This window comes from Canis lupus, chromosome X, assembly GCF_003254725.2.
Source record: "Canis lupus dingo isolate Sandy chromosome X, ASM325472v2, whole genome shotgun sequence".
Lineage (NCBI taxonomy): Eukaryota > Metazoa > Chordata > Mammalia > Carnivora > Canidae > Canis > Canis lupus.
In genome coordinates, this window is record NC_064281.1 from 9,209,545 (window position 1) to 9,233,801 (window position 24,257).

The 24,257-nt window shown below is 49.8% G+C and overlaps 1 protein-coding gene across 6 annotated transcripts in view; it reads left to right on the forward strand.

Annotated features, from left to right (window-relative positions):
- The first annotated feature begins 432 nt into the window (after positions 1-432).
- Positions 433-24,257, forward strand: part of PRPS2 (phosphoribosyl pyrophosphate synthetase 2) — a 45,361-nt gene continuing 21,536 nt past the window's right edge. Inside the window, exons 1-3 of one of the 6 annotated variants that reach the window (XM_035711882.2) lie at positions 5,188-5,335; positions 5,547-5,605; positions 8,310-8,493. In XM_035711882.2, the coding sequence (XP_035567775.1) occupies positions 8,389-8,493 (105 nt within the window). In that variant the 5' untranslated portion in view covers positions 5,188-5,335; positions 5,547-5,605; positions 8,310-8,388. Of the gene's footprint in view, positions 653-5,185; positions 5,606-8,309; positions 8,494-10,157; positions 10,200-24,257 lie in introns of those variants that run through there. The other 5 variants (XM_025436518.3, XM_035711886.2, XM_035711885.2 and 2 more) reach the window with 5 other exon arrangements.

Below are 24,257 nucleotides of genomic sequence, written 5' to 3' on the forward strand. Positions count from 1 at the left end.
GGGCAGAAAGGTCAAGAACGGGGTCAAGTGCTCCCGGTCTGCCGCCCGTCCTACCGCAGCTCCGCCCCCTCTAGCTCCGCCCCGCTCCCGTCCCGCCGCGGCGCTTTCCCGCTCCTCCGCCCCGCCCCTCGAGCCCCGCCCCGACTCCGCCCCCTCCAGCCCCGCCCCTCTCCGGTCCCGCCGCGGCGCTTTCCCGCTCCTCCGCCCCGCCCCTCCAGCCCCGCCCCGACTCCGCCCCCTCCAGCCCCGCCCCTCTTCGGTCCCGCCGCGGCGCCTTCCCGCTCCTGCGCCCCGCCCCTCGAGTCCCGCCCCGACTCCACCCCCTCCAGCCCCGCCCCCTCCAGCCCCGCCCCTCTCCGGTCCCGCCGCGGCGCCTTCCCGCTCCACCGCCCCGCCCCCTCGAGCCCCGCCCCGACTCCGCCCCCTCCAGCTCCGCCCCCTCCAGCTCCTTTCCCCTGCGCTCCTCCTTTGGTCGACAGCCGCGCTTTCCCGCTCGCGTCGCAGCCTCCGGTGCCACCGCCGCCTCCGCCATGCCCAACATCGTGCTCTTCAGCGGTAGCTCGCACCAGGACCTGTCCCAGCGCGTGGCCGACCGGCTGGGCCTGGAACTGGGCAAGGTGGTCACTAAGAAGTTCAGCAACCAGGAGACCAGGTGGGGGGCCGCGCCGGCGGCCGGGCCGGGCCGGGGAGGGCACTGGGCGCGCTGCCGCGGGGCCGGGCGGGGACCGTCGCCCCGCTGCACCTCGCCACCTCCCCCCCCGGGGACCACTCCGCGGCCGCCCGCTCCCCCTTCCGGGGCGGGACGCTCACGACGCGGCCTCCGCGCCACCGCTGCGGCGCCCGGGAGACGCGGAGGAGGGCGGCCCCTGGCCCGGAAGGGCGACCTCGGGGCGCCCGCAGCGTCGGGGCGAGGTGGGCGCCGCCGGCGGGAACCGCTTGGGTGCAGGGCACGCGGCTAGGGACGGCCCTGGGCGTGCGAGTCCGGTTTCCCGGTCCCCTCCGGGCGGGTCCCAAGCCCCGGGCGTGCGACCGACGGCTCCGCCCACGTCCCCAGCCCGGGCCGCGCGCCGGATTCACCTGGGGGCCGTTTAAAAAGCCGCTTCCCCTCCCTGCCCCGGAGCTTCTGCTCTGCGGGCGGGGGCGGGGGCCTTTTCCAAGCCCCCGGGTGAGTCCCCAGCAGCCGGGGTGCAGCCCGCGGGCTTACCCGCAGGGCGTGTTGGTGCGGAGCCTTTACGGAGCGTGAGAGCGCCCGGGCGCACGTGCTGCTTCCCGGGGCTTCCTCGAATTTTTCTGCCTCAAAGCTGATGGCTTTCATCATCGTCGTGGTTGTGCGCCTCGGCGGGGTCCAGGGCAAGGCCGTGGCCCAGCGTGACTGCCACCCGGGTCTCGGTGCAGCAGCCGCGGTCGCCAGGCCGGCGGCCCGCCTCACAAGCGGGACGGGCTCCGGTTTCCACCTGCCTGAGTCCACAAAGCTCTGAACCAGTTTCAAGTAGCTCCTATTTAGCTCCTTCCCGAAGGATCCAGCGCGCCCGCGGTTACCGATCACTTCTCGCTCTGGCACAGGTCCAGGGCTACCACCACTTTCCACAAGCGGAGCGAGCTGCCAAAACGACAGCAAAACCCATCCATGCTTCCCACTGTTTCAGAAATTAACTTGAGACGGATCGCAGACGTACATGTGAAGCCTGGAACTAAACATTTCCAGAAGAAAACGAGGGAGAGGGGATCCCTGGGTGGCTCAGCGGTTTAGCGCCGCCTTCGGCCCAGGGCGTGATCCCGGGGTCCTGGGATCGAGTCCCACGTCGGGCTCCCTGCATGGAGCCTGCTTCTCCCTCTGCCTGAGTCTCTGCCTCTCTCTCTCTGCATCTCTCATGAATAAACAAATAAAAATCTTTAAAAAAAAAGAAAAGAAAAAACGAGGGAGAAGACCTTGAGGACTTTTGGAGTAGACAGAAATTTTTTAGACGCTGAGGAGTTCATGAATATTAATACATCTGGGGAGGATGGTGTTTTAGAGTCAGCTTTATAGGCTATGTGCAGCCCTTCCTCCAGGTGGGAAATCACCACACAGACAGTCCTGTTGATAAGGCCAGCAAGGAGAGATCGCTCGTGAATGAGTAACAGGTGGTAGATGTGCGGGCGGCCCTTGCCAAGATTTCCGCTTTGCAGGAAGGGTTTAATACAGAAGTCTGGGAGGATGGCGTGGAGGGCTCTGGAAAAGGCTACTATAGCTAGGTGTCAATGTTGTTGTATCTGGCCAGCCCTATTCAAGCTTCAGCAGCTAGACGGAGAATGGGATACGAGGTTTTGTTCACCAGGTGGCATCCTGTAACTAGAGGAGAAATTTCTGGGTGAAGTAGATTTTGAAAGCAAGTATGTTGGTCTTCCCTGTTTCCCCAGGGCAGTGCAGTCCTTTGGTGCTCCAGGAGCAGAGTTAATCCAGCTTAGAGATGTTACTGTTGCATTTCTGCCCAAGATACTGTATGTACTGTTGGCTGGAACTCATTGAGACATTGAAATACAATTGCGTGTTTGTTTTAACTCTGTTTTATTTGGTTTTGAGTATTTTATAGCCACCACCTGATAACTAGAAATCCTGAGGTCTCAAAAACCATTCAGCATGAAGTCTGGCAATTGCTTGTCACAGACTAACAATAGTTAGTACAGTATATGTTTTTTTGTTTTTTAACAATTCACTCTTCAAAGATTTTATTTATTTAGAGTGTGCATGTGAAGGCACATGTGGGCAGGGGGAGGGGCAGAGGGAGAAAGAATCACAGGCAGACCCAGAGCTGATCTAGAGCCCATTGTGGGGCTTAATTCCAGGACCCTGAGGTCATAACCTGAGCCAAAATCAAGCGTTGGATGCTTAACTGACTGAGCTACCTCGTGCCCTTGTTTTGTTTTTTAAAATATTTTATTTATTTATTCATGAGAGAGACACAGGAAGAGAGAGAGGCAGAGACACAGGCAGAGGGAGAAGCAGGCTCCATGCGGGGAGCCCCATGTGGGACTTGATCCCAGGTCTCCAGGATCACACCCTGGGCCAGAGGCAGGCGCGCTAAACCCCTGAGCCACCCAGGGATCCCAATGAGATTATAATTGTATACACTGAACTATCACGGTCTGCTCCTAATCACGCCCTAGACTGAAGGCGGTGCTAAACCACTGAGCCACCCAGGCTGCCCTGTTTTGTTTTTTAAGTAATCTCTATACCTCAGGTAGGGCTCAAACTCACAACGCCGAGATCAAGAGTCACATGCTCTACTGAGTCAGCAAGGCACCCCAACATTATACATTTTTAATATTTAGAATATAACAGTTTAGCTTCTTCCTGACTTTTCTCTTTCCTATGATCTGTCTAGGTCCAGAGGTTGATTTTTATAAACAGTCCTCTCTGTACTAGGTATTGTCCTAATGACCTGTTTTTTTACTGTGTGGTCCTAGAGATGAGAAACAGGGTAAAAGGAAGAGAAAATGGACTCAGTACATTTAAGAGGCCCCTTTTGAACCTCTCCCCTGAGCCAGGACCAGAAATCTGCTTTCATGTCTCCTGGTCGTCACTCCTTCCATTCCCTACTTTTTTTTTTAAAGTTTTGATTTTTAAGTAATCTTTATACCCAGTGTGGGACTCAAGCTAAGAACCTCAAGATCAAGAGTAGCATGCTTCACCGACTCAGCCAGCTACCACCCACCACCCCCCACCCCCTGTGGCCATTCCCCACTCTTTTTTTTTTAAGATTTTATTTATTTATCCATAAGAGACAGAGAGAGAGGCAGAGACACAAGCAGAGGGAGACGCAGGATCCCTGTGGGAGGCCCAATGCGGGACTCGATCCCAGGACCCCAGGATCACAACCTGAGCCAAAGGCAGATGCTCAACCGCTGAGCCACCCAGGAGTCCCCATTCCTCACGTTTAAAGCACCACCACGTAATCAGACACAGGGCCTCCTGATTTTCCCTTCTCATCTCTGAATCATTTTACTGATTTATTTTTTTATTTATTCATCTGAGAGAAGGACTGCAAGTAAGCACGAATGGCGGGGGACAAGCTTACTCTCTTCTGAGTGTGGAGCCCGACATGGGGCTCCATCCCAGGACCCTGAGGTCATGACCTGAGCTACCCAGGCACACCTCTGAATCGTCTTAGGTATGCAGAGAGATGTCTGCACCAGCTTCACTGTAGACCACTGAAATCCCGCAATGAAGGTGTCTGAAAGTCTGTTGTAACATTTTATCCTGGTCAGTTAACTTGCCCACAGAGTGGTTAGCTGTACTGAAAGACCCAAAGTTTTGGTTTCTGTCGTGTAATAAATCACCCCAGAATTTAACACCTTAAGACAACAATTGTGTATATGACTCACAAAGGTGCAGTTTGGGCAGTGTCCTATGTGATGGCACCTGGGACAGTTAACTGGGGCTGGGGGGTCCACTTCGAAGATGGCTCGCTCACTTGGCTGGTAAGTTGGTGTTAGCTTTTGCCGGGGAGCTTGGCCAGGAACCTCAGTACCTCTCCTCAGGGCTGCTTGAGCTTCCTTAGAGCATGGGAGACAGGAAGAAGCTGCTGCCAGTCTGGTAAGGTCTGGGGCCTGAAGTTGGTGCATTGTCACTTCTGTTGTCAAGCAGACTCCTCCCAAATCCAAGGGAAGGGGAACATAGACTTCACTTCTTTCTCTTTTTTTTAAGGTTTATTTTAGAGAGAGAGTGTGTGCAAGTGAGCACACAAGCTAGGGAAGGGCAGAGGCAGAGAATATCAGATTCCCCACTCAGTACAGAGCCCAAGGTGGAGCTCGTGATCTGAGCCGAAACCAAGAGTCGGATGCTTAACCGACTGAGCCACCCAGGTACCCCTAGACTCTACTTCTTTTTTTTTTTTTAGACTCTACTTCTTGATGGGAAAAGTTTTAAAGCATCTGCAGCCATCTTTTAATTACCACACCCATTCATTGTTAAGTCAGATAAACTCATCTGCCTTCTTATTTTGGGATCTGTGAAGATTCTCCATCTGAACAACAAATGGATGCTGCCTTCTGGCCACAATTTTTAAGAGGCCCTACAAGAAAGATCAGTCGTGATCATCTTTATGAGTAGAAGCAGGAATGGCTTTGGGGGAAAAGTTGCCATGGTGATAGAATTTTCCATCCTCTGCTGGACTGCTAATCATAAGGGGACTGAAGTTCCTGAAGAAAAATAGGTCAAAGAAGCAGGTCTTTGGGGATAAACGGTCATAACGCCAGAGGCTGGCAAATTTTCTTTGTAACAGGCAGGCCAGGCAGTAAATAGTTCCAGCTTGGGGGCCCCACGTCCTCTGTTGCTGCTGCGTCTTACAGCTGGGTAGGTCAGCAGTCTGTCATGGGTCACTGCGTCCCTTCCTGGAGGCTCTAGGGCAGAAGCCATTCCCTTGCCTGTCTCAGCTGGAGAGGCTGCCTGCAGTCCTTGATTTATTCCTCCATCTTCAAAGCCAACAATATAGCACCTCTCCGACCCTGCTTCAGACCTCATATCGCTTCCTCTGACGTCTTCTGTCTTCCTGTTCCATTTTAAGGACCCTTGTGATCACAACGGGCCAACTTGAATAATCCAGGAAAATCTCCCTATTTTAAGGTCAGCCGGTTAGTAACCTTAATTCTCCCTGCCAGCCTGTTTCCCCTTTGCCAAGTAACTGACCTATTCAGAAGTTCTGGGGCTTAGGACCTAGACCTCTTTGTGGGACCATTCTGCCTACATCGTCATTCTCAGCTTGTGGGTTGTGGATTGTCAGCTCCTAGCTATGTGATACTGCGATTTCCAAATGGACTTTTTTCCCCAGTTGATAGGATATTCACAAAGGAATTACATTTAGCTCCTTAGAACTCAAAATAGGAGGGAGTGTATAGAATTCAGTCTCTCTCATCCTGAGGGTGACGTCATCCTGTTTCCGTTCATAGCAGAGAACATAAAAAATTATGACCCACTGTTTACCAAAACTCATTTTCAGATCAGTTCAACTTGAAAAACTTCCATTTTTGTGTTCTGGTTGAAGTCGGTTAGAAGCTTCTGTTGATTCAGTACACTTATTGCATGGTATCCAAAATGTTAACTCATTTTAAAGTTTTTGTAGAAATAATTGGCTCTGTTGATAAAACAGTGTCATCAGGTATAATTGGCTTCTGATAGTAGGAGAGATAAGGGCAATTGCTTATGTACCTCCCTTGTAGTTTTAGAATAAGATTCATTATATTTTTTAGGGTGAGCCCATTTATAGCCAGTCGTACTATAATATGACTTATTGCTTTCCTAAAAATCCATCATGCTATGCAAAATCATACAATAAAAACCACAGGGTTTATGGGAAAAATAGGATTGGGGGCACAACATCAAACCTCTTCAGTAACTTATTTTTAAAAGATGGGAGTATAATAGAAATGGTAAAACACTTTACAAATACTACAGGTTTAAAAAATACATAGACTCTGTAGTAAGTATGGCACTTTCCATTGAAGAAGACCGACAGCTTCCTATGGAAGTGGGTCTTGGAAGGGCTGTAGCTTTTGGGCTCTTGTGAGGCGACGAAAGGTGGGTGATCCGAAGTCATGTGGAAAATGGTGATACCAGATGTGGGTGGGTGTGGCTGTGGTCCTGGTGTGGGAGTATTTCTAAGTTGGCTCCTCCATTCAGCTGGGTGCAGTGCAGTGTTCTACATTCTTATCTCCAGATGAAAGGTGGTGTGTAAGCAAATGTAAAATTCATATTATGCTCGAATTGTTCCTAATATATCAATTGGAACAAAATTAGCCTTTTCAAAATGCACATGGTAACAGAGCAGCTGAAGGTCTCCTTAGTTCTTGGCAGTACTCTGGGAAGGACCTGCCCCTGCACACAGCATTTTTTTTTGCTTCCCATGGAAGGTACATGCCAGGGATGGGCTGGCTTGCTCTCATGTTGAACACTCAGCATTCTATGCCCACAAAACAGAAATTTTTCAACATGCAGTTTTCAAAGACTTTTGAAGCTCCTCTTTACTTTTCAAAAGTTACTAGAGGATGCCAACCAGCGAAACAAAGAAGTACAGCAAAAAAGAGGACACTGAAGGTGGGAAATTGAGTGCAGGGGAAGGGCAGTGGGCTTCTCCAGGAGGCATCTGTGCATGGACAGGAGACACACACCCCCCAGTCAGCCAGCGACTGGGAGGAAACATGGGCAGGGCAGTGAGCTAGAGATTGGACTTGGGGCCCCTGTCGTGGTGGGAATGTAGATTGTCCTTAGCCCAGTGTTTAGGCTGGAATTTGTATTCACTACTTAGAAAACTCAGCAGGTGAAAAGGTAGGATAATATACTCCAGAGAAAACAAACCACCAAAAATTGTGTATAAAAGGGAAGTCTAAATTTGAATGTAAGTTTATGGCTCAGCTCTAAATATCACATGGTTAAAAGTAGGCATCCTATTCGATTAGAAGATTGATCTATGTTGGGATGGTGGTGAGACCAGAAGGCTGCAAGGGATGCAAGTGTTGGGAGGAGGTGGGGGGTAGTTAGGTCCTCATCTGCGTAGCAAGAAATCAACACGTGATGCCTACAACGAAAGCTCAAGATGAAGCAATAGAAACGTTCTAGTTGGAGACTTGAAGATAAATGCCCGAGAACCATAGCAAGATTGAAATTGGTTGCCTCTGAAGTGTTTGTTACAAGCCTTACTGAACGACTTGAATTTTTGAAGCAGTGTGTTTATGTAACTTTAATAATTAAAGTAAAAATCTACCGTTGACCAGAAAGAAGTTGATATAACAGGACTGAGACCTATTTCTAACGAGCATATAAGATCCCCTCCTATATGAAAAAGGTCTGCGGGGTAGTCCTCAGCTGGCCTTCGGGAGCTTTGTTTTTGGAAGGGTTCCCGCCATTCCCAGATAGGATCGGCTGACTCTTCCCTAACTGTAGAAACAATGTGGTTAATGTGGAATGCCTGGGGTCTGGAATTTTGGTCTGTGCCAGGCAGATGGAGCCCATGTGACCAGCACCCCCAGTAGTGGCCTGGGCAATGATGAGCTCCTTGGTGGACAACACCTCAAGCATACTGTCATGGCTGGTTGCTGGGGGAATTAAGCTCAGCCTGTGTGACTCCACCTTAAGGTGACTCTTAGAAGCTTGCATCGGGTTTCCCATGGATTTTGCTCCTTGCCCTTTTTCCCTTTGTTCATTTTCCTCTATATCCTCTCACTGTGGTAAATCCTAGTATCCAGTGAATCCTGGCACACCTGGTGGCGCTCCCAGGGACCGCCAAAACACAGACATACTTGACCGTTAACGGATGGTATTTTCCTTCTCTTAGCGTCGAGATCGGTGAAAGCGTGAGGGGCGAAGATGTCTACATCATCCAGAGCGGCTGTGGAGAAATCAATGACAACCTGATGGAGCTCCTCATCATGATCAACGCCTGCAAGATCGCGTCATCATCCAGGGTGACTGCCGTCATCCCGTGTTTTCCATATGCCCGACAGGATAAGAAGGACAAGGTATGAGAGTTGGGGTCATGTTGGAAGAACCTGCTCTGGGTTAACTAACATCTACATTCTTTCCTCCAGATTCCAACTCAGAATATCTGAAAAATGTTTGCTTTCTTTTTTCATGATCGCATAAATAAGTTTTCTCATCTTGGCTTTTCAAAGATTTGTCTTTGAACTAGCCATCATGTGAGTATTTAGAGAGACAGACAAGGCATATTTTTGCAGGTGATGTGAGACCATATAGCCCTGGTGATGAAATCGTGTGTATCTTTATGGTGGTGGGTAGAACTAAATACACCACCCACCCACTGAGTACCTTAAACTAGGGAAGTGGAATCAGATCACGGGACTGTCTCTGCCACTATTTTGGTTGTGATTCTGTACTATAGTTTTGCAGATGTTACCCATGAAGAGAAACTGGGTAAAGGCGCAACCAGATCTCTGAATTGTTTCTTATAACTGCATCCGGATCTACGGTTCTCTCAAAACACAAATTGAATTTTAGAAATACACCGTTATGTCTTTTGAACCTTTCAAGAAGAACGAAGTTAATATGTGTTGCATTTTTCACACACCGAAGTGGCTTAAAGCAACAGAAACGTGTCGTGTCACAATTTGGAGGCCGGGCATCAGAGAACAAGGGGTCAGGGTGGTAGTCCTGAAGACTCTGGGGGGAAGCCTTCTTTGCTTCTCATTTCTGGTGCCTTCTGGCATTCCTCGGCTTCTGGTAGTGTCATTCCCATCCCCACCTCTTTCCCCACATGGCCCTCTTCCCTGTGTCTCTGTGCTCTCCTCTTCTATAAAAGGACAGCCATTGGCTAGGACCCATCCTAATCCAGAGTGATCCCGTTTTGTTCTTCATCTTAGAGCTGAAAAAAACCTCTTTTTAAATTAGGTCACATTCCAAGGTTATGGGTGGATGAGTGTTGGGATATCACTCCAACCACGATAGGGATCAACTCTTCAGCTGTTATCTGCTTAATGTCTTATGGATAGATAGACATCCAGCTGGGTTCCGTACAGATCCTGCCAGTTGACAAGACGCATGGCTGTTCTGTGATGTGGTGACTAATCGTGAGAAAAGCTTCCTTCGCTTCACCTCCGTTTATCTGTTTATCTGTTTTCTGAAACAGCACAAATTTCCAAACAGCATATAAGGTTCCCTCATATGTGGAAGAAAATCCCTTTACAAATTTGAATGCCTATACCAAGGCCCCCCTAAATTTTAATGCCTCTTCAGGTGTGGTGTCCATACCCCATGCTGAACACAGCTGTCAGTTAATTAATTTCTCATTCGAAATTGGATCTCCAGAACTCTGTTCTGCAATTGAGTTTTGATTTACCCTATATAGATTAGAAGGGATCAGCACACTTTATGTAAAGGGGGGTCTGGTCTCTGGCAGCAACTGAATTCTCTTTGTATCTCAAAGACACAGTATGTAAATGACGGGTGTGGCTGTGTTCCAGGGAAACTTCTTTGTGGACACTGAAATGTGAATTTCATGTAATTGTCATGTGCCATGAAATGTTCTTCTTTTGATCCTCCCCCGCCCCCCTACCCCCCCTACCCCCAGCTATTTAGTCATGCAAAAACCATTATTAGCTCACAAGCAGCACAAAAACAAGTGGCTGGCTGGATTTGGCCCGTAGCCTAGTTTGGCAGCCCTTCCTTCGATTGGAGCATTGACTGGGCGTGAGTGACTTTGTGACTGTGTGTACGTATCACTTTGTGGTTTAGCCTTAGCTAAGGGCAGCCAAAACCTTAGGTCACATACGCTGCGTGAAGCATATGACCTGCCCCTTGTTATTTATGGAGCATTTTTTAATTCCAACTTGATGGGAAGGATTTTCTGTGCGGTTTTATTTTTTTTTTTAAGATTTTATTTATTCATTCATGAGAGACGGAGGGCGCAGAGACACAGGCAGAGGGAGAGAAGCAGGCCCCATGCAGGGAGCCCGACGTGGGGCTCGATCCCGGGTCTCCAGGATCCTGCCCTGGGCCGAAGGCGGTGCTAAACCATTGAGCCCCCCCGCTGCCCCGGGCTGCCCATTCTGTGCGGTTTTAGCTGCGAAATTTCTGTTTTTGTCCCAGGTGCACGGTCTGTTGACTTAGGTCTTCCCCTGTTTGTGTGTTCATAGCATCGTTGAACATCTCCATTTTTGTCCATGTCCTAGAGGAGCCAGTAATATTCTGCTGTTCTCTTCCGCTTGGCAAGAGGTCTAGCAAATTCTGTAATTTGCCATCCGGTTCTCCTTTCACTTCTAGGAACTTTTGCACTTGGTGCTAAGCTACGGGTTGTATCTTCTCGAGTAACCCATTGCATTTACTGTTGCATGGCCCCTGCCCCGCAGGAAGGGAGCCCTAACTTCCTTAGCTGATACCCACCAGGACTCCTACAGTTGTTTCCAAGTCTCCGTTCTGTAGCTACCTCGGTTTCCAAGGTTGTATTTGCAAACTTGGTTGCTTATGTTCATTCTCAAGGGCGCCTTTGTTGCGTGGGGAAACCCTCCCTGCTGGGCCGGGCCTGCCTGCGGGGGGCTGTGACGGCGCCCCCAGCTGCCGGCCCCGCTGCACCTGCCCCGCACCCACGGGCCCAGCCGCCGGCGTCCTTCAGACGCCAGTTGTGGGGGGAGCCGCTCTGTGCAGCCGTGGCCTCGGGCTCACGCCTTGTCCTATTTCTTACCGTCGGACATTTGGGGGGGTCCCGTTAGGGGCTGTTTCGAGCCCCTGGGTCTGTCTTTCCTCCACTCTTTCTGAATCACTTGGCTCTAAGTGTGTTCCTTGGAAAAAACCTGGTAGCAGTTGGTAGGTTTTTTAAGATTTTATTTATTTATTCATAGAGACACACACAGAGAGAGGCAGAGACACAGGCAGAGGGAGAAGCAGGCTCCATGCAGGGAGCCCGATGTGGGACTCGATCCCGGGTCTCCAGGATCACACCCCGGGCAGCAGGTGGCACTAAACCGCTGCGCCACCAGGGCTGCCCCAGTTGGTAGTTTTTAACTACCTCAGAAGGTTCCCGACTCCGCGAGCTTCGCTGCCGGTGGCCGAGACGAGCAGAGGCGGCGTGTGCTGCGCGGGTACAGCGGGGGGGGGGGGGGGGGGGGCGCTCAGTGGGTGGGTGCCTGCCTTGGGCCCGGGATCGAGTCCCACGTCGGGCCCTGCAGGGCGCCGGCTTCTCCCACCACCTGTGTCCCTGCCTCTCTCTCTCTGGGTCTCTCGTGAATAAATCAATCTTAATGTTTTTTTTTTTTTAGATTTTATTTTATTAATTCATGAGAGACACATAGAGGGAGAGGCAGGGATACAGGCAGAGGGAGAAGCAGGCTCCACGCAGGGAGCCCGACGTGGGACTCGATCCTGGGACCCCAGGGTCACGTCCTAGGCTGAAGGCAGGTGCTCAACCGCTGAGCCACCCGGGGATCCCCTTGAATAAATCAATCTTAAGTCAAAAAAAAGTTGCGTGGCTCGTCGTCAGAACTGATGAGACGAGGGCACGGTGGGGGCCGCACTGGGCGCCGGTGCTGCAGGGAGCTAACCGAGCTCGGGCGCTTAGGGCGCAGGACGCTGGCCTCGCGCTCTGGGGTCGGGGTCTCTATCGAGCCGGCGCTGAGCCCTGCGTGTCGGGGGCTGCGTCGCTCCTGGGCTTGAGGCACAGCCCTCCAGCCTCAGCTTCTGTCTCCACTTGGCTTCTCATGTCCGTGAAATCTCCCGCTTGAAGCGATTATCACGGGGATTTGGCAGGTGCTGAGGGAAATAGCCTGAGCCTGGGAGCACACTAGCGACGTTTGTCACTGTCGGGCTGAGGTGAGACCCAGGATGCGGGGGGAGCCCTCCTTCCCCCTTTGTGCTCTGCGCAGCTAGGCCGAAGGCCGTGTAGTGTTTAGTTTGTGTTTTTTTAAGATTTTATTTATTCATGAGAGACAGAGAGAGGCAGAGACACAGGCAGAGGCAGAAGCAGGCCCCATGCAGGGAGCCTGACATGGGACTCGATCCCAGGACCCCAGGGTCACAAGCTGGACCAAAGGCAGGCACTAAACCGCTGAGCCACCCGGGCTGCCTCCGTGTAGTGTTTGAATGTGACCAGAAGTCATGGGCCATACCCGCCGTCGGGCCTCAGGAAGAAAATCCTCCGCCGCCGCAGGAGGAACCCCGGGTAGCACCACCGCCACCCCTCCTGGGCCCCCCAAACCCGGATTGCCCTTGCCCTCTTCCCTCCCACAGGACCGTGCTGCCTGTGAGGTTCAGAGTTCCCTGCCAAGAGGCCCAGAAAAAGCCAGAGCCTTTTAACCGTATTCCAAACCTGCTTCATTATTTTTAATCGTACTGCTTCTTTTTTAATCACACCCCGCACATCTGTAAAGTTTTATTTTTGGCTCCATCGGGGTGTGCGAGAAACCGGGGCCTAGTTCTGCCGGTGAAGGAACGGGTCCATAAATCATGACACACCAGCACAGGCTGGCGCTGACCCGCAGAAAGGCAGGTGACGTAGGGTGGATTGTAAAATGCGTGGCTGTAGCGTCATCTGAGCTCTGGGGTTACAACTTGGGAAACAAGTGGACTCGGGTTTGAATTTCAGCCCCATTATTCACTCAGCGTGTCCTTTGGAACAGTAGCTTAAACTCTGTGTGTGTTTAGCCTTCTCGTGTGTAAAGTAAGGATAGCGTTTGTCACTGTTTCTAAAATGCATATAGCGTGTAATAAATCCATGGGTAGGCATCCTTTTTTCCCCAAAAGAACCAGGTGTCAAGTTTTTAGACTTGATGGACCACCAGATCTCTTGCAATAGGTCAGCCCTGCCATTTTGGCATGAAAACAGCACATAGGGTACGGAAGTGAAGGGGGGGGGGTCCTCTGTGTTCCAATAAGATTTCGTTTATGGACATGGAAATAAGAATTTTATAAGCTTTTCAAATGTCACAAAACATTCTTCAGATGCTTTTCAGCCTCTTAAAAACATAGAAACTGTTCTTATTCTTAGCCCACAGGTTGTACAAAAACAGACCACAGGCTGGGTTGGTCTTACGGGCTGCAGCTGGCCGATGCCTGCTACGGTGGACACGCGGTGATTGCCAGCTTCCTTCCCTGGTACAAACAGTGTGACGTGGGCAAAGCTGGGAAGCATTACTTCTGACAGGGTAGAGAACTTGTAGCTTTTTTCACAGTCATTTTCAAGATTATGTTCTCGTTTCAATTATCAAATTGTTTTCATTTTTTTTTAAACTGGAAAAATTGGGAACATTTGCCCTGACATTGGTTTCTCCAGTCTTAGAAATTTATGAAGCTCATCAAATTTATGCTTTTTTAAAAAAAAGATTTTTATTTATTTATTCATGAGAGAGACAGAGGGGGTGGAGAGAGAGGTGAGAGGGAGAAGCAGAGGGAGAAGCAGGCTCCCCGCAGGGAGCCCGACGTGGGCCTCGATCCCGGGACTCCAGGATCACGCCCTGGGTTGAAGGCAGAAGCTCAACTGCTGAGCCACCCACAGGCGTCCCAAATTTATGCTTTTAGCAGGGTGGCTTCTGATACAATGAATAAGATCTGGACTATCTGGAAGTCTTTGTCACGATTGGACTGGCTCACAAAATGTTTGACCTTTCTCCGTGTTTTATCTGGGGAGTTGAACATTTTACTTTTGGTTATTGTACCTTGACGCTACCTTTGTGGAAATGTCATACTGATCTGTTAGTGGCTGTAAAGTGAGTTAACTTGTGAATCCTCTTTCCTGCAAGATTCAGTTGGGTGTTGAGCCAAATCCATAGTACAGAACGCAGATTTATAAACAAGATCTGGAGAAGGAAATCAGAAAGTATGAATTTAGAAATTACCTGTGGTTTGGATCTCAGGAGCGGGAAATGCTGGATGCCATGGAGGAATGTTTTTGCCAGTTACAAAATTATAGGAACCAGCCCCACTTTGATTAGCATGGAGAATCGCATTCTATTAGAAAGAAGTCCCAGTGATCAATTCGTTCTTTTAATTATCCTGAAATCATGTTAGAATGAATAATTCTGTCACTGAGGCAAATAACCAAGCCTTGAAACAAACTTGACGTGATGTAGATTCTGTTAAGTATTTAGTGAGGAACTAATACTTAGGATATTTAATACTTAGGATATTTAGGAGCTAATATTTAGGATACAGAGCTGTGTGCCGCAGAGGATGTGAAAATCTCCAAAACCAATTATTTGCCCTCAAGGGATGCCTAGGCTAGTTGTGAACTATGACACCCGTACGTATTACATCTTCTAATGTCAAACTTCCAGTGGATGGCGTAAGGTTGGCCCCAGGGGTAGAGGCTGAGGGCTCCGCCAAGGCGGTGTCCCTTTTCAGGTGGACAGACCATTTCTCTCTGGAGTTCTCAGAGCGTCGCAACGTTTGGAGATTTGAACCAGACCTGGGAGGGTCAAATGCAGTAGCAGCATGGGAGCCAGGCAGACATGTGGGTATAAACAGCAAGTCTTAAATTGTTCTCTAGAAGAGAGAGAGAGAGTAGAGCCCAGTGTAGACCGCAGGGAGGACCCTTGGAGCTGAGACGTGGAGAAACCGCTCACAGGAACTAGAGCCATACTGGTCAGGGTCTTTTTATCCCAAGGCAACCTGGAACAGAACATGGGAAATATTTTTTTATGTAATTTTTTTTAAAAAGGATTTTATTTATTAGAGAGCACAAGCAGGAGGGAGGAGCAGGTTCCCCACTGAGCGGGGAGCCTGACTTGGGGCTTGATCCCATGGCTCTGAGATAGTGACCTGAACCAAAGGCAGATGCCTAACCCGAGTAAGCCACCCAGGCCCTCCAGAACAGGGAATTAAACAATGAAAACATGAATTATAATATGTAGTTCGTGGAAAAAGTTGAAAAATGTAAAAAAAAAAAAAAAAAAGAATATTTCCCTGTAATTTCACTTTCTGGAAAGTTAACATTTTGGGGTGTGTTTCTCATTCCTTGTGTGTTGGAAAAAATGTGTCTGTGCATGTGTTTGTTACATATGTATTGCTAACCTTAAAAGTAAAAGTGCCAGTTATTTTCCCAGCAAAAGGTAGATTTATTCGAGAACTAAAAAAAAAAAAAAGCATTGGTAAGTCCAGAGGATGAAGGAGAGGGACACTTTTGAAGGAGCAAACGGGGAAGTTGGGAGGACCGTTAGGAAACTGGGAGTTTGAAGTATGGTGGCTTTTCATCGGCGGAGCTGTTGCCAGAAATAAGGAAAATTCCTCCTGCTGGAGCAGTGGAGGGATCGAGCGGTATCCCCGTGCAAGGTCAAGTCGCCCTCTTGTTGCCATTGGGTCTGCCATTGACTAGGCCTGGGAGGGCTTGAGCGCTCCGGACTCCGTTTTAGAGAGGGTTCCCGTTACTGACGTTCTTATTTTCCTCTTTTGATCAAGATCTTTCCTTGGAAGCCTCTCTGATCAGCAATCAGGTTCTTTATATTTAGTGGTTTGACCTCTCGGGGCCAGGATGGGCCTTTCCTGGTTGTCAGGTCTCCCGTCACGGAGGGCAAGTGCGTAGCAGTCGGAAACCACTTAAGCCACACCGAGCACAGGGAGAGTTAGAAGAGACGAAGGCTCAGGCGTTGCCCATCTGACGTCTGTATCTTTGGATTGCGAGCACGGAGCCGACATCCGCCTACAGGGAGGGCCTGTCCTTTGCAAACGATGGATAGACAACAGGTACCCAGTCCAGAGCAACGTGTCTGTCCCAAACTGCGTGTTGGTTCTAAACCAGAACCCTTGGTCTCAAAATACTTATTGGCTCTTCTTTGGATTTAGGGAAGAAAGGCTTCTCCCTGTGAAGGCCATTTGCCTCCAGAAAGTTGCCTCCTCAAGTGGCTCTGAGACAAAATAGTGCAACGGTGCAAGAGTACACTGGAGGGAAAAACCGAGCGTGCATTCAGGAGGCTACAGGACACGTATAAACATGAAGCAGCGGTTAATGAACCCTTTTTGCAAGAACAGCAAAACTTCAAGGGCATTTTAGAAACAGCGTTGTTATCTCAAAAGAGCTGTTTAGAACCACGTGTGTTATCAGTAATAGTCTGTAAAGTTGTGAATTCCTCAACTATGAATTTGGATAAGAATCCAGGGTCAGTTAACAGTTTAGATAAAAGAAAGCCGTGTGAATTCTGGACCTTGTAACTCTGTGGAAACACTCACAGGATCCTAATGAGGCTGTTTCTGTTTCAAAAGTTTGTTTTTTTTTTTTTTGTGCAAGAAATTGGGAAATGGCAGATAAAGGGCATTTTCTTGCCACAAAAAAGATGCAAGAAGCAACAGTGAGAAAAACTATACAGGCCTGGTCTGGATGGCTTGGGAAAGGGGTCTCTCCGGATGTTGTGTGTTCCAATTCTGGGAAAATCTTTACTTTCACATCATCAGATGGTATACAGGTCCAGTCGAGGTGTGGTGGTTTCTTTAGATGTGTCAACATGGATCCAGGAGTCTATTCCTTTTTTTTTTAAGATTTTTAAATTTATTCATTTGAGAGAGAGAGAGAGAGAAAGTGCGGGCAGGAGGAGAGGAAGAGGAAGAAGCAGACTCCCCGTTGAGCAGGGAGCCCGATGTGGGGCTCCGTCCCAGGACTTGGAGATCATAACCCCAGCTGAAGGCAGACACTCAATCATCTAAGCCACCCAGACACCCCCATGAATCTATTCCCTGGAGTTTGGCAGCACAGAGCGCAGCGAGGCTGAAGAATCTTTTTGGAGGTGTCCTTTCTAGTAGACAGATTGTCCAGGTTGGGAAGTGTGAGGACTCAGGATCATGGTCTGCTCAGAGTGCACAGTGAAGAGATCACCAGAGAGCATGGTGATTTTTAATAGCAGCAACTAGACCTTTTTAATAATGAAGATCTCTCTCTTTGTCAGCTGAGGGTTTAAATAAGAGGCAGGGGCCACATGCATGGGCGTCCTAGGACTGTCTCCAAGAGCGAGAGCGCATGAGTCCCAAAAGAGAGGAGGACATGAGATCTAGAAGGACTAACGGGAGTGCCTTTGGCCAAGGGATTTGGAGTCTATAAACTTTGCCACTTGAGTCCTAACATTAGTGTCTTCAGCACATTCGAACAGCCCTGAGGATCGGGGATGGGACGCACAATGAAAATGATTGTGTAAAACTGGCCACACAGCACAGGCTTGTAGAGGCACCTGACCTGTAAAATGGGTTCCCCAGGTAGGGGTTATTATTAGTATTATTATTATTTTTTTTTACGCAGTTTTAGCCACCGAAGAGGCACTGGCCTACCTGCTAGGGAAGCTTCAGTCCAGTAAGAAAACAGACCATGACTAAACCATGCTTGTACCCACGAGGTGGGGGGGGCTGCGTAAGGTCCATCTGCAAGGCACAGGTGCCCTGTTGAACAACCTGAGACACCAGGGGCAGTAGGGCGAGGCTTCCCACGATTGTACTTTGGACAGGTGGAACAAGCAAAGTCAAGGAGACCCTTTTTGCAGCCTTTTTAATATTTTCCCATCAATATCCCATCATGAACACTCTCGTTTTGTCAGTAGACCAATGATTTAATGCATGTGCAGTTGGAAGCAGTGGGAATTGTAGAATTTCTGGTCAGACCGGATTGTTATTTGGTCCAAACCAGAGCTTGCTTTCTTCATGGAAGCGACAGTTATTAGATTTCCAATATCGTTTCTCCTTTTCTGGGCCTAATTGTTGGGCATCTCTCCAGTCAATTTTTCTAATTTGAAAGGACATCCTTTGGAACATGACAGGGGTCTGGCTATCAGGCTCCTCGAGAGCAGTATTTTTTGGTGGAAATACAGCGAAGTGATGTCCTTGGGCTTGCAACGGAGTCTGGAATGTCTGGGAACCTTCATAGCCAGAGCTGCCGGCAAAAGTATGGCACCTAATAAATTTTGGACATAGGAGTCATTTTTTAAAAAAGATGTTATTTATTTATATGAGAGCGAGATAGCATGAGCCAGGAGAGGGAGAAGGAGACGCCCAACGGAGCAGGGAGCCCAGACAGAGGGCTTGATCCTAGGACCCTGAGATCACAACCTGAGCCCCCCAGACGCCCCCATAGGAGCCGTTTTTCATCTTAGCCCCACTAGAGAGTAAGGAAACCTCATTGCTGCCATTAACATTCCAAAATCATGAGCCACCCCAAATGCATACTGACTTGTCAGTTTAAATGTTTGTGGTTTTGCCCTTGGCGAAGATACAGGCTTGAGTCCGAGTGTAAAACCCAGCCTTGTTGGCTGAGGTCGCTGAAGGCAGAGGTGACAAGCCTCGGTGACTTCAGAGGGAGTCGAGATAGCATGCCCTGCGGGGGATTTGCCATTTTTACTGTTTAAGAACCATCGAAAAGCCTGCACCGGCTAGAGGAGTCCCTGTCACTTGTCCCGGCCAGTCAGAAGGTCACCTGTGGCCTTAAGCAGTCGGGAGGGGCTTCATCAGTGGAAGGGGGAGGAGGGTGGCAGAGGGAGGCTGCTGCGGGGAGCAGCAGTCAGCCGGAGGATGTCATCGGAGAAGGATGTCATCGGACAAGGTGACTGGCCAAGTGTTGAGTGTGATTGAGAATCGAGGAGGGTGTCTGTTGTGGGGCACAAGGGGACGGGGCAGGGCCACCCGCATGACTTTCTAAAGTGGCCTTAGCTAAGAGGCCGGTGGCAGGAATGGCCCTGAGGCCGGGGGGATAGCCCGGAGCCACAGGAGCCACAGGGTCTGGTTGCCAGCTGTACAACCCCCTGGGGTGACGCTTTTGGGTGAGCGCTTGAGGGCATTCCCTTACCTCCTGCGTATGGAGAAGAAAAGGGCAGGTTGGTGATGGGGTGCCCAAGGACAGGGCCTTTGTTAGACCTGGCTTTTCAAGTCCCTGAGACTCTGTCATCCCCCCCCCCCCCTTTCCAAAGAACAGGGTTAGGTGGGCAGCCCAGGTAGCTCAGCGGTTTAGCGCCGCCTTCAGCCCAGGGCCTGATCCTGGAGACCTGGGATCGAGTCCCACGTTGGGCTCCCTGCATGGAACCTGCTTCTCCCTGTGTCTCTGCCTGTCTCTCTCTCTCTCTCTCTCTCTCTCTCTCATTAATAAAATCTTTTTTTTTTTAATTATTTATTTATGATAGTCACACAGAGAGAGAGAGAGAGAGGCAGAGACATAGGCAGAGGGAGAAGCAGGCTCCATGCACCGGGAGCCCGATGTGGGATTCGATCCCGGGTCTCCAGGATCGCGCCCTAGGCCAAAGGCAGGGGCTAAACCGCTGCGCCACCCAGGGATCCCTCATTAATAAAATCTTTAAAAAAAAAAAAAAAAGAACAGGGTTAGGTTTGTCAGTTTTCAGTAAAGTGCATAGAAGCGTGAAAGAGAAGTTGGGAACCCCGAGTTCAGCAAAAGTCAGCCAGTCCAAGAAAACCTCATAATTGGCTCTTAGTTTTAGGTTTTGGGAAATTCAGGATGCCTTGGAGTCTACCCGGATTCAAATCTGGCCCGTGTTCTGAGATCACGTACTTGAGACATCAGACCTGACTTTGAACAAACTGCAGTTTTTCTTTGGAGACTTCTATGTTTGTTTGTTTTTGTTTGTTTGTTTTTTAAGATTTTTATTTATTTATTCGTGAGAGACACAAAGAGACAGGCAGAGACACAGGCAGAGGGAGAAGCAGCCACATGCAGGGAGCCTGACGTGGGACTCAGATCCCAGGTCTCCAGGGTCACGCCCTGGGCTGAAGGGGGCGCTAAACCGCTGAGCCACCCAGGGGTCCCTAAGACCAAAAGTTGTAACAGGTGCATGCTGTCTTTCTGGGAAGAGGTTTTGAGGAGGGGGACAGCAGCAAATGGTCTGTGTATTATGACAAAGTAGGGCCTGCAGAAAACTTTGTAGCTTCCAAATCAGCTTTTAAGGTTTGTGAAAAGTTAAGAAGGACTCTGTAACCCTGGGGCGTCACCGTCTGGGTGTCTTGCCGTTCTGCCCAAGTGAAAGAGATGCTGGCTGTCCTTATCAACGGGAAAAATGCACCGCACGGGTCAGTCACAGTGAAGAATGTGCTTTCAGGGGGAATGGATGTCAGTAACGCCTGCGGGTTGGGAACGACAGGGTGTCAAGGGATGCCAGTGGTATTTATTGCTTGGAGGTGCTGGACACACCTCCATTCTCAGCCCTTGGGTTTTCTCATAGGTAAAATTGGGGTGTCACAGGGACATATGAGGCCCTGAGCTTTGTAATCTCTATTGTGGGCTCGATGCCCTGAAGGGCTTCTTTGTTTATAGGGTATTAATTCTAGGGATTGATTTGAATCCTCATGGGAGGCACAATGTGGGTTCTGCCAATATCAGTTGGAGATTTTGCCCATAAAGAGGATGGTAGCTGATTCAGTAGGAATAAATGATCAGGGCCCCCAGACTGCTATAGTGCTCTCAGAGATGGAGCGTAGAAAAGACGCCAGCGGGTCATTTGTTTCCCCCCCTGTTGGCTATTTTGGTTACTACTGTCAAATTCTAGAATTATTTTCCTTGTTGGGAAGAAGGCAATTCCGGCATATTTTTCTAAGAAATCTCAGCCCTGTAAATGCATATGGGCAGAGGAAGTAGGGAAGAAGGGGTGTGTGTCTCTCCATCAAAGGGCCGAGACAAAAAGGAGTATGTGCAGAGACTGGAGCCTGGTGAGATTTTCCAGACAACATCCCCCGCCCCCCCATTTGGACTTGTTTCAGTACCCCGAGGCCGGGGCTGCTTTATAGCCCCCAGAGTGCAGTTCTGGTGTCAGTAAGGACAGACACAGGTTTATTTCCAATCTGGGTAGTAGTTTCTGCAAGCTCATTAGAGGGAGGATTGGGAAGAGCCCCTGTAGTTCCTGGTGGCCCCGTTGTGGACAGCAAGACGGAGTCACTCATGTCAAGCAATGATGCGAGCAGTTAAGGGCAGTGCAGCGACCAGACAGCACCGAGACCAGCACTAGCTGATGACACCCCAGAACCGATACCAGGCAGAAGCAGAGGAGGTCTGCAGGGGCCCAGGACTGGTGATTAAATCCCTTTAGCAAGAGAGGACTTCTGCAGCAACATCAGACTCCTGAGAATGACCCCTCTGTGTCTGAGCACTCGGGAAAAGGCAGCCGCCGCCAAGGGCTGTGCCCGATGTGTCCCCCAACAGAACTGAGCCTCTCCACCGGACCCACCGACGCCCCAGCTCAGGGGTGCGCCCACAGCCCGACTTCATGTTTGGCCCAGGAACGTCCTGCCCCCCCGCCCCTCCTCTGGTTCACTGTGTGGCTTGTCTTCTGTCCTGCTCTGCGCGCCGTGTAAGAAGCCGAGCTAGCCATGTGGTGGGGTGTCCTGAAGTGTGGACTCCTCGCCCGCTTCACAATCACATTGCCCTTGCTCCGTGACTGACACCGTGGAGAGACACAGCCCGCAGGTGCACCTCGGAGCATGCTCAGGACCGCTGGCCTGGCCCACAGGATTCTGTGTCCTCGACTCCTCGGATGTTAGAAAATTCAGAAGAGTCAGAAAAGTCCCCCGGAGTCCTGCTTGAATTGAGCATAACAGCACTAAAAGGAATAAATCAGAGAGTGAACGTATGTGACCGTAGACTTTGCAGACGTCTCACGCAGGGTGAGGTCCTAAGGGGTGAGATCCTAAGGGCTGGGCACACGTAGGTGAGGCCAAGCCCGGCGCCCTGCAGGAAGCAGTCAGCGGAAGGCAGTCCGGGGCTCACCCCTTTGCACCCCCAGGCACGAGGTGGAACTAGCCAGAGCTGAGACCAAGGGAGAATGCCTCAGAAAGGTGCTTGGGGGGCGGAGAAGAATTAAACCATTCGGGGATCTTGCAAAAATACATGCCACTACTGGCCCCAGTAATCTCTAACTTGGCAGAGCCATGTGAAGGAAAATTGTGAGGAAATGTGTATAAATCTGCTAAGTATAAGTGGGAAATAGAGCTCTACATAGTTAAGAAATTGTATATGGCAGCTGCTGGGTCACAAAAAGGGAAGAAAGATGTGGGCATTAGGTAGGTGCCTAAAGTGGAAGGTGAAAAGGGCCAAGAGGCCTGAGACCCTGCATTCTGTACAGAAGACCCAGGCTACCCTACCCCATGGAGTTAGAAGTCAGAAAGAATGGGACGCCTGGGTGGCTCAGCGGTTGGGCATCTGCCTTTGGCTCGGGGCATGATACTGGGGTCCCGGGATCGAGTCCCGCATCAGGCTCCCCACGAGGAGCCTGCTTCTCCCTCTGTCTGTGTCTCTGCCTCTCTCTCTGTGCCTCTCGTGAGTAAATAAAGAAAATCTTAAAAAAAAAAAAAAAAGTCAGGAGGAAACTCAGTACCGGGACCCTGGGAGATGTAATCATGGATCTGAAGGACCCTAAAAATGTAAAGCCATTAGGGTCCCGGGTGCCCACCGTGGAGGTTCCCATCTTACTGATGAAAACCATCTCACAGTTAGACCAGGACAGGCAAAGAGCTAGCTAATAGAGTAGTACGGAAGGACAAATCAATGAATAATTTAAAGGATGAAGTACCCTTGGGGACCTCAAGGTGCCCAACTTGAGGACCCAGGAGATTTTGATAACCCCTAGAGTGTGATTATCAAAGCAGACCTTCAATGCTTCTGCCTGTAATGGGTTCTGGGGTGTCACCTGATGCTGGTCTTGGCGATACCTTATGGCTGTAGTATGCTTAGTGCTTGTGTCATTGCTTGACACAGGCTCCTGCTTGACATGAGTGACTCCATCTTGCTCTGTACACTCATCATTGGGAATTAGGACATTAGGAAGGTTGGCGAGAGGGCTGAAGGCGCCTGACGTTTATTTGCAACAAAATCTTTTCCCAGTGTCCTGGTTCCTTGAAATCAGCAGAAACTACTCTTCCAGTTTGGGTTGGGGGCCTTCGTTTGCTGGAGCCGAATATCGAAAATTTCACTGCTCTTTCCTCTGGGTAACTCATCTAGGGTGTGAGCAAGGTGGTTTGCCAGGTTAGTCAAATCTGAAATGGACGTAGTTTCTCATTCCATCCTGGTCCTTTTAACTAAAAGGGAAAGATCCTAGAGCAGTCATTAATAACATAGAATTGAATGTTACCCCGATGGCTTCAGCATCTAAAGGAAGACCAGAATTTTCATTAAAGACAGTTTGGAGTCGATTCTACTAATCACAAACAGATCCATCAAATTTTGTGTGTAAGCCTCAATTTTGTTCCAGTCAACAGGCTTAGGAAAAGCCATTATAATTTTTCAGTGGAGATCTCCAGCCAGCTTAATAGCATCTTGCCAAAGGATAGGGGTCAGTTTGTCTAAAATCCTGCTCAGGATCTCCCCACTGGGCTAGTTTCATCCACTGTCTGGCCTGCCCGGCCCTCACCAGCAAGCACGTGCACCAACTGATAGAAACCTGAGAAAGCAAGGTGGTAAGTTCAAATCATGATTTAAATTCTTCAGCAAACCTGTGGGGGTCCCTCAGTCATTTTAGGAAACCCTATAGCTATGGCTGGAAGTTCAGCAGTAGGCCAGGGAACATAAGAAACTTGGGTCTGTTCAGGTCCTTAGGAGACTTTACATTAAAGGGGCAAGTTTTTTTTTTTCTCCCTTTTTTTTTTTTTTTAAGGGGCAAGTTTTAATTGCTTCAGGAGAGGAGAGAGCAGAGGGAGACTGTGATGAAAGGAAAGTTTGGCCAAAGGATTAGCAGGTGAGAGCAGAGGAGATGAGAGGTGCAGAGAGAAGATGATTCCCAGGGGCGGGGCCTGAGCACAGGATGGCTGCCTCGGGTCTGGGGGGCAGGGTGAAGAGGCCCTAGAAGCCCCCCCTTTTTTTTAATTGTTTGCCTCATTTAGT